The sequence below is a fragment of the Olea europaea genome, unplaced genomic scaffold (genome assembly GCF_002742605.1).
Source record: "Olea europaea var. sylvestris unplaced genomic scaffold, O_europaea_v1 scaffold1520, whole genome shotgun sequence".
Classification (NCBI taxonomy): domain Eukaryota; kingdom Viridiplantae; phylum Streptophyta; class Magnoliopsida; order Lamiales; family Oleaceae; genus Olea; species Olea europaea.
Genome location: NW_019232785.1, coordinates 26,690 through 37,123, shown reverse-complemented (window position 1 = coordinate 37,123; position 10,434 = coordinate 26,690). Strand labels below are relative to the sequence as shown.

Here is a 10,434-nt window from a genome sequence, read left to right as displayed (position 1 = left end):
AAAAAAGAGAAGAAAATGGTTAAACTATTTTGTATAATTTTTGGTGTAATGATTGGAGATAAACTTTTGTTTGATATAAGATTTAGTGTAAAATGATACAAATTTGGTGTAGCGTGGGAGATTGCCTTAACAAAAAATGGATTTGACTGTAAAGAAATGGGAGTTTTCTACTAGAAGAAAGGGGGAAAAAATTAAAATAAAATAAAAATGTGAGGCCGTGATAATTATTGGTGCTTTTTGCAGGAGCCATGATAATGTCTGGAAAAGCTCTTTTTACAGGAACACAGTGGCAAGAACTGGAGAGACAGACAATGATATACAAATACATATTGGCTTCTATCCCTATTCCACCTCAACTCCTCTTACAGCTCTCAAATGCCCCAATTCTAACACATGCCTTCCAATCTAAAAGTAAAGTTCCCTTTAATGTATATTTGTTTATGTCAAATTCATATTGATTGTTTGGTGGTTGTCAATTACATGTTAAAAAACTGCGCCTTTAGTTGCATGATGTCGAGAAAAGTAGGTGAAAAGCGGGTTTTAAGGAAAGTAAATATGCTGATATGTTTTTTGTGTGCAGCATCTGGTTTGGATTTGAGGTTCTCGAGCGGGTCGGATCCAGAGCCATGGAGGTGCAGGAGAACAGATGGGAAGAAATGGAGGTGTTCAAGGGATGTAGCGCCTGATCAGAAATACTGTGAGCGCCATGCCCACAAAAGTCGACCCCGTTCAAGAAAGCCTGTGGAAACTCAATCCCTGAACACTACTACCAACAATTATTCTCAACAATCTCTTCTCCTTCCACCTAATACTACCACTCAAAACTCAATGGACTTCGCTAATCCATATGACCAAACAAGGTGAGTTTAGGGTTTCAAGAATTTCTTTCTTAATATAATGTAATTTTTTATGGCTTAAAGTGGAAAAAGGGATACGGAAATCTTCTGAATACACCGGCCATAGCTAATAGGGTTTCAAGAATTTCTTTCTTAATATAATGTAATTTTTTATGGCTTAAAGTGGAAAAAGGGATACGGAAATCTTCTAAATACACCGGCCATACCTAATGCTGTTGACAAAATCTTGTTTAGCCCCGTTTGGTTCTGATTTTTCAACCTAAAAAATCTTTTTATTTTTATTTTATTTATATTTTTATTTATCGTTACTTTTCTCAGTCGGCTGTCATTTTTTACTTTTTAACTCATGGGTGGACTCACTTTTCTATCTAACTATCAAAAAATTGATTCACAAGATCATTACCAAACAGGCCCCTAGTCTATGTTTGGTTTTGCTACAAAGTAAAAAATAGTTGAAAAGGTGAATCCCGTATGGTTAAAATTATTTATTGATATTAACTTTGATTTTGACCATTTTTTAGCTAAACTAAAAATGGTTTATCATGTGTACAATTCTTATACTACATCAGCACTTTTGACATATTTGGTGGACGATTAATACACGGTGCTAAGAAAATTTTCTTTATGTAGGCATTTTTTGTTCTTATCCATGATAAATTTATGTTATAGCCTGTGGTTCTAGTCTCCTCTGTCGACGTGCAAATAAATGTGGGTTCTAATTTCTTTTGTATATTTTGATTCTTGATATTGCTTAAGGTGCACAGAATGGTTGATGGGAAGTGTAAGCAGCAGTGGCACCATCCCCGTCTCTACTTGTAACCAACAATGGCATCAACTTATGCAGTCATCATCAAAAGTGGAATATTTGAATAGAGACAACACTGTCCAAAACGAGAATAATGTGTCTACATTTCAATACGATGATAAACAAGATTTCATGAACTTATTTCTTGATCACCCCAAGTTAGCCTATTTACAAGGAAACCTTGATTTAAACACTGAAAAAACACAGACAACGAGGCGTTTTATTGATGAAAGGTCAACAGGAGAGAAAGACGGCGATGAAGGGTCTGCTGCATCTTTAAACAAGAAGATGTTTTCACCCTCGTCTTTGACTCTATCAATGTCAAGAGGAATTGGGATTGGCGATGATAATGACCACAATGCTGCAATTGGTATTGGGACCATGAAGACTGTTAAAGAAAATGATGGATTTTTGAATTCTGTTTCTTGGATGAATTCTCCGCAGGGTGGACCGTTGGGTGAAGCATTGGGACTCGGCAATTCCACCGCAGGTGGTGGTGGAAAGGGGTGTTCGGATTTGGCTTCACCTCATGGGTATAGCAATAGCACTGCTAATAGCAGCAACTGCAGTAAAAGTTCTTGCGAGGATGGCAGCTATGCACACAATTTTATCGGTTGACTGCTCAACTTTTTGAACTTGAGCCTAGTGCTGGCCAAACAGAAGCTATTTGATGTGTTTATTTCGTTTAATTTGGTTCCCTTACTCTTCATGACTCTTTTATTTATGTACATTTGTGTCCTTTTCATAATTAGCAATAGATACGCTGCACTGTTCGCTTTTAAGGTGGCCCGTGCCATTTACTATGTCCAGAATTGCTCATCGGTGGGCCAACTGTATTGGGCTTATTGTGCTCGTACAATTATTTGCATGGACCTATATAGGTACTCTTTTAGAAATGTGATTGCCTGGGTGGTCGTCATATGTGGGCAGCACTCGGTTCGTGTAAAAATGGTGCAGCCTTGAGCCAATCTGAGCTTTTGTTCGGCCAAAAAAATTTAGGCTCGATCCAAGCTTTCGACTCGAGCCTTATCGATTCGGGCCAAGTTGAGCTAGCTTGCGAAATTATTATTATTATTATATTTAATGACAAGTTGCTACAACCACACGTTGCTTGCTAGCCTGGCAACTAGTCAAGCAAAGCTGCCTACCTTGCTTTTTATTTTTTTTTAATTTTTAGTTTAATTTTATTTATTTTAAGGTTTGGCTTGGAAAATGGCCTGTGTGGCTTGACGAGCCACATGGGTTGGTTTGGTGTTGGTCAACGATCCAAAATGGGGGTCGGTTTGAGCTTCTGCTCGATAGATGCCGAACAATGAGTCGGACAAGCTCGGGCCTTTATTGGGTTGAGTACCAGTCGATGAGCCAAATTGACACCTTCAAGTTGGGCCTTGAGAGCACCAACAATGTCTCGTGCAGTCTGACACATTTGGCAAGTGGCAATAGAGACTTGCAAATTTAATACCCCAGTTTCACAATTGTGCCGTCACTAACGCTTATTGCAGTATGTTGTTCCGAATTTGTTGTTCTTTTGGTTGTTTCTTTGTATATTTTTTACCCTTCAATAACCATATTTTAACAAATGAGAAGATATTACGCTCCGTTTGATTCGCCAAATTTTCCATGAAACTTGGAATTCGAATTCCAACTTTCACTTTTGGCCTGTTTGATTGACAAAATTTTCTAGGGAATTCATTTTTCATGTAATTCTAGGTACAACACCTTAAAGCGTGATTTTCCACCTTTTATTTTCCTAGGAGGTTGGTGATTTTTGGTTTTCAACCTTTTTTTTTTAATTGTTGGCAATGAGAACAAATTTTAGAAACAATTGTAAAAGAGGATATACCTGAAATTGAGAATTTTCATGTAAAACAAAGTCAAACGAACACAAAAATATAGAAGATTTTTTGATTTTTTTTTTTTTTGACAATGGAAACAAATTCTAGAAACAATCGTAGAAGTGTATATCCCTTAAATTGACAATTTTCATGTAAAATAAAGTCAAACGAACACCAAAAAATACTTTTACTTCAACATTTTCCACGTGGAAAATTATATCAATCAAACACAATAATTTACAATTCCCAGAAAAATGATTTTTAGATAATTCAATTCCCTGAAATTCATTTTCTTTCCACCCAAATTCCATCTTCGTATAGTGATGGTAAATGTACAAGGCTCCTTTACATATCTTTTACGAGTAACACACTTGACAATTTTTAATTGATTGTTGGCCCAAAAACTAAAAAAATGTAGCCGTCAAGGTGCTGCCAGCACCACCACCTGTAAGGAGCCTTTTGCATTTTTTCCTGTATGCAAGGAAAAGTCCTAATGTGTAATGTGTTGATGTTTCAAAAATGTATTGGTGTACAACCAGAAAGATGTTGATGGATGTTTGCATGATAAGTGGCAAGGACTAATATAATTAGTGCTTGTCTAGGAGAAAATACAATGAAAATGAGTAATGAGTTGCTCGAAACATGGGACAATAATTGTGAAAATGTAGCTACTTTTTAAGGAAATTATAATGTTTGCCAAACATGTCAGTAGCTACTTCAAAGAGACAATTTCATTGTGATCACGTCTCTCTGTAAGCCATCATAAATAATCAATTGATTGTTCTTGAATGCCAGATAAATGGTCATGTGAAATGTGGTCGAGTTTCATAACAGAAGTAATTTTCAGTTGAATATTTTTTTATCATTGCAATTTAAGGAAACAAAGTGTTTTACGTGACAAGCATAAAGATTCAGCTGTCTTCGTCAAGATTCAATTGTGGCGCAACATCATTTATTTGAGGTGCAATCGAAATTCAATAATGCCGCTCAAACAAGTGCTTCGACATGTGTGTTGAGTTGTCAGACCTGCATGAGTATTTATTTATTATTATTTTTTAAATCATTCAATCATGTGTGGACATGTGTCCTTCCCGATTTTTTAACATGTCATTAAGCTTGTCATTGTAGCACGATTGATTAAAATTTGTGACCTTGTTAAATAGGTACAATAATTATACACAGTGCTTTGAAAAAGAAAATAAAAAGTGTAGAATTTGATATCTTTGTATCTGAACAAATAGTTTTGCACAATATATGTGGAAACAGCCATATGTATATGCTTTTCTTTCATAGATGTTTTTTCGGTGTTGCATTAATCCGTGAAGGAATTCTGTGGTAGAAACGGTCCAATTGAAATAAAAATAAAAATATAGTGATTGTAGGCATAAAAAAATAAAATAAAATAACAAAGAAAATGGATTCGATCGATTTAAATCATTAGCCCAATTAAATTAAAATCTACTAAAATTCATAAGTCCAAAGATCCACCTCACTTTTTAAATAAACAGATAAATAAAAATCATAATTACTCAAATATAATTAAGTGATTATCAAAATTAGCACAAAATTCTCTTTTATAAATAGTACCAATGGTCTCAAAGCCAGAGGCAAAAAAGAAATCCTCTTGTATCTAAACTCGTTGAACTCCAAGAAGATCAAAATCTTCTTCGAATAAAATAGATTCATATCAAGTCCAAGAAGATTAAAGTCTTTTTCAAATCAAATCAAATTCAAGTCCAAGTCCAAACCTCAAAATTCAAGTTCCGAACAAGTCGAGTCTCAACAAATCAAAATTTCAACAAAATTTCGAAGACTAGGATTCAAGTTACGTGGCCCCTCATCTTCAAATGTTCATAGTATCAATCGGAGGATTTTTGCAATTTTGCAATTACAAAAAGGTCAACATCACTTGTATTTCTCAAAAATACAATTTGTAACAATTTTTGTATTTTAATCCACAAATTTCGTTGTACAGTGATATCTACATAATTAATTGTTCTAATGATCATTGAATTTAGATCCATGTCTTTGATTGGTCATTGAAAATTAAAATGTCGAATTTTGGTAACTGAACTTAGGTCCATGTTTTCAATTACTCACTGAAATTTAAAATGTTGAGTTTTGATTACTGAATTTTAAAAATATTATACATTACTCACTCTCCAAAACTCGATATTTTAAACTTTTATGACCAAGTAAACACATGGATTTAAGTTCAATGAGCATCGGAAGAATTAACATGATATCTACGTAAACTCTAGATAAAATTGGGAAAAGAAACCATAACAAGATCCAACTTCTTCGCTTCTATTTTTAGCTAAGAACCAATTCAAGAAACAGAAATCTCAAGTCTCTTGCTGCCTCAATCTTCTATCAAACTGTAGAAAACACAAAAATTAGAGCTTAAAGATTTTTTAGCTAATTTTCTTGATAATTAAGCAAGGCCTTCATCTTAACCACCTGCTTAAATCAGTAGTTGAACATGGAGAAATTTCTCCACCAATGCTATCAGATCGATTTGACTGTTGCTCCATTCCTACATAGCCTGCTTGAACACTCTTGAAGCTTGGACTTCTCAAATTCTGGCTCATACTGCTTGGACACCCATACCCGACATTCACAGAATATGGGTCGGGTATCGGGTAGGATAGTTGTTTCTTTGCCGATCCACCTCGATCTCTTTCCGGTGTGGAGGCCCTTTGTCGCGGAGCACTGTGCGATCGAATTCGAGCTTTTGCCGATTCAGTTGTCGCCATGTAATTAGGGATTACAGCATCTCCAGCAGCCTCATTTGTACAAGTGTTGTAGCGGAAATTACTACTGCTAATACGATGAGTAATAGTGGAGCGCAAGCTTGGAGTATTTGCCTTCGAGTAGCTTTTTTCTTCCTTGAGGCATCTAGGGCTTGCGGAACGCACTTGCTGGGATCTGGTTTTGGATATTGGGGGTGGCGTAATAGGCTGTGAGGCTATAGGGACATTGTAAAGTGAACTGTGGTGGGGAGAAGAAGCAAAATATGGGATTGATTGTCTGCGGATTGGACTGCGGTAGTGTGAATTTCTAGAAGAAAGATTCAAATTTGGGGTATCCATTACAACGGTCTTGATTGAGTCCGTTTTATGATCTGTAGAGTTTCTGCTCATCCAGGTATCTAGCCAATTTTTACTGTCATCTTCTGGCTCGTGCTCTTCAGCATATGGATTTGAATCACAATCCCATGTCTTGTTTTTCAGCTGAAAACGTTAGTACATAGATTCCAGAGTAACAAGTGTTTAATTAATCATCTCAAGAAAGGGTAATAAAATGAAACCTGTTGAGAGAATGCATAAGCCAGAGACTTTTGATCATGATTTGAAGTAGCTTCATTTCTGGCTTTCATGATTGTTTTGAGTTCTTCAAGTGTACGTGGGCAGTCCCTCCAATCATCGGTAATACAGCTTCCATCTCTAGACTGTAGAATTAGTATAGTTAAAATGTTAATTCGTGCAACTGAAATTAAACTTTTGTAACAATTTGATGGCTCTGTCCATTTCCATTAGTTTGACTAATAGAAAATGTGACTTTATTTGTCAACTAAGTTATAGACTAGGTTCATACGTCAATTTGTATCATGCTATACTATGTGCACAGGCAGATTTGCTAGATGGAGTAACAGTTGCGGGATGGCAACATTTCATTAGAGTTTGGCCAAAAAAGCAAATTTAAAACATCAAATCATAGGTTGCCATCGCAGCCCCGTACAGCAATCTCCCTTGTACAAAGGGCTTATTCCTTTTAGTGAAACTAACAGACATGTACTAAGATCATCTCTAGCACAACATCAAAATTTGCACCAAATCTTGCACAAAACCAAAATTCTTCTCCTATCATTACACCAAAATTTACACCAAATGAACATTGTTTTATTATTTTATTCATTCTTTCGATTTTTGTCAATGTATTTATTTTAAAAAAAGTATTTATTTATTTTATAACTATATAAATTACAAAATCATAACTTCGTTAAATTAACAAATATATTGATTACTAAATTATTCACGTGTTTTATATATTATGTTAAATTATATTATTAATTTATGATAAACAATTACGTTAAATTTACAAAAATAATAAACTGTAATAATATAAATTTTACGTTAAATTAACTTTAAACGTAAACTTTACGAATTAAACTTTACGTTAAATTAACAATTACGTTAATTATTATCAATTATATTATTAAAAATAATAAACTTTAATAATATAATTAATTATTATTATTATTATAGAACGAAAATGAAACAAATACTCTTAACCATTATCTTTGAAAAATAAAAAATAAGGACAAAACGGACATTGCACCATTTGGTGCAAAAAATGATGCAACGAATAGTGTTGCACCATGTTGCATCAAAATGGTGCAAAGTTTGATGTTGTATTGGAACAATTTTGCATTAAAAAATGATGCAAAATGGTATTAGCATTGGAGTTGCCCTAAGTGACTCAAAGTTCAATGACGATCAATGGTTTTTAACCCTTGTAGTAACTATGGACCCAACTTTAGTACTTACCATGGACTTCCTGTCTCTAATGTCTTTAAGGTGCCTAGATTCCCACAATTTGGTTGTTTCTGCAAACATGGACTTCCGGCCTCCATCATGGGAAAGCCGTGCATGTTGATCTCGAATCCGAGCCTGAACTCGGAGCAGAGCCTGCATGCATTTCAAAGTCATCTTTGCTTGTTTCCGCACATTCTGTCCTCTGATTAAAGCTTGAAGCTTTACAATCCCCCTGAGCGCAACATGAGCCTTCCTTGCCTACACAGAGTAAATCTTCCTTAGAACCATTAATAATTAGAAAAAAACAGAAAAGACTAAAGTTAATGAAATGTGAAATTCTAACCAGGTAGCCTCTAAAAGCTGTTTGAATGATTGTAGCCGCGGAGTGTCGTCTAAACGAATTCGTTTTGGAATTTGTCTTGGATTGTTGGCCGGTCAACCGAATGATCTCCACCGCAGCTTTAGCTGTAGCTACGGCAGCTTCAGCTGCTGCTGCTGTGGCTGTTGCCACGGCAATGGCATGCCTCTGATCAGCAGGCAAGGCGGAGTTTCTAGCAGATACACTTCCATTCGCAGATGCCACCTTTACTTCACTCAGTTGATGAGCCTGATCGGAAGCCTTCCTGAAAAGCCATTTTCTCTTCTCCCTCTTCTGCACAAAACCAAAACTTTTGAATACAAACCAAAATACACATACATGCTTAAAGAAAAGTAGCTAAAAAGGCCGTTTTTAAGCACGACCAAAGATCAGCTTGATAACATTAATTACATTACCTTTTCATCATCTTCTACTTGTTCATGGTCTACTTTCCTTCTGCAGCTCTTTTTCTCAGGAGACCAGAAGGCCCTCTTGACTGCTGTTAGCCATGAGTTTCCGCCCTTCTTTCCCATTGAAAGATGTAGTAAATTTTTACCAAATTTTGCTACATGTACAGCAAAAGTAGATAGAAAACTTAGAAGGGATGTTAGGTATGTTTAATTATTAAATTCTTTAGCTACTGAGAGTAACGTTCATGTACTTTATATAAAAAGAATTGAATAATATTTAGTGTGCAGGAATCTAAACAGAGTACGAGCTCCAATGTATCAACCACAAGAGCAAGTGTTTTTCCAGTGGCATGGGGAGAAAAAGAAAAACTAAAGGTCGTGGGTGTCAGATTTTTATCTTTCTCATAAATAATAGCTGACTCTCCTCATGGCTTCACGTGGTGTGTCATACGTATGATCGTGCTCGAGGAATCTTTTCTTGAAAGCGAACATTTTGGTTCCTTTTAATTCTCTTTTACTCAACCCTTTTATCTAAAAAAAAAAAAAAAAAAAAGTTGAATCCCAACTTTGAGGGCCCCCACGGCCCCACTCCTAGAGTTTTGTAAAGGAGATAAATCGCGGGATGTGCCCCAGTTGGTCAGGAAATAAGAGCTGCATATACACTGCGCCTAGAGTTCAATTCCATGTTTCAGGAATCGAACCCCCACACTGCGGTTGCTAGCAAGGCGTGAAATAACCTCACTCCTGTCTTTTGCACCACTAGACTATGCCCTGGAGAGCTAAAGAAAATTATACTCAATCAAAAGGGCGGTTGTGCAACTTAGTCACCAACCAGTAAGTATACGTGTGTGAGTCAATTTTCTCATATGTAAAAGTATTAAGCCATATGTACAGAAAATTTTCCATCGAATTTGGTCAGATTACTCTCATGTGTGGGACCCACCATAAATAAAAAATTATCAAAAAATATCCCCACCCACCCACTTTTGTGTGTGTTCTGCTGTACACACAGTAGGGTTGTATGTATAAATCTCTTCTTTCACTCGTTTGACCGATTCGACTCTTTTTAATAACTTCGTGTTACATATCATGATATTTGAGTCACTGACTTAATTTTCGTGACATTGATGTTTATTCAAAATAATTATGATAATTTTTATTAAAAACTATAGCATAAAATACACAGACCATCAATAACTACTTAAAAGCCAATTGTAAAAAGAACCCAGTCTTTGGATGGTGAGTCTGGATTCATTTGAAGGTGAGTGGACCGGTCAAACTTGTTAGGTTGTCTGATTTTAGGTTCCCAATTTGATATTCTATTTTTATACTCTGATAAAATTCTACTTTGTCGTTTGTTTCTTGTTAAAATTTGTGGGCTGTAAATCACGTGTCATTATGGTTTATAATAATTTTTATGGGACTCGAATTGGTTGGATTTTCGTTTGAATACAATCCACTTATAGAAATAGAGAAAATATGCTTGAATGAACATGTTGGAAAGAAAAAATGATGATTGATCTCCCCTAATTATTTTATTTATTTATTTTAAGGCCCTTTTGCATATTTTACAATTCCAAACTACCCTTGATTAATTATGCAAGTTCGCGAATTTTATAACAACAAAATTG

General features: G+C 35.4%; 2 protein-coding genes across 3 annotated transcripts; one reads left to right on the top strand and one right to left on the bottom strand.

The window, feature by feature from the left end:
- The first annotated feature begins 16 nt into the window (after nt 1–16).
- Nucleotides 17–2,558, top strand: LOC111376565 (growth-regulating factor 8-like). The gene is made up of 3 exons (XM_022999531.1): nt 17–411; nt 581–860; nt 1,614–2,558. Exons 1-3 carry the CDS (start codon nt 249–251, stop codon nt 2,278–2,280), a joined length of 1,110 nt encoding a protein of 369 aa, XP_022855299.1. The 5' UTR covers nt 17–248; the 3' UTR covers nt 2,281–2,558.
- Nucleotides 2,559–5,783: 3,225 nt separating this feature from the next.
- Nucleotides 5,784–9,158, bottom strand: LOC111376564 (protein IQ-DOMAIN 1-like). 2 transcript variants are annotated; one of them, XM_022999530.1, is made up of 6 exons: nt 8,810–9,158; nt 8,379–8,684; nt 8,048–8,293; nt 6,808–6,948; nt 5,958–6,718; nt 5,784–5,875 (listed from the first exon to the last, which is right to left on the bottom strand). In XM_022999530.1, the coding sequence occupies exons 1-6, from the start codon at nt 8,924–8,926 to the stop codon at nt 5,860–5,862; spliced, it is 1,587 nt and encodes a 528-aa protein (XP_022855298.1). In that variant the 5' UTR covers nt 8,927–9,158; the 3' UTR covers nt 5,784–5,859. The 2 variants fall into 2 exon arrangements, with proteins under 2 accessions (XP_022855298.1, XP_022855297.1); XM_022999529.1 differs by having other exon boundaries at nt 8,379–8,687; nt 8,810–9,157.
- Nucleotides 9,159–10,434: the final 1,276 nt, after the last annotated feature.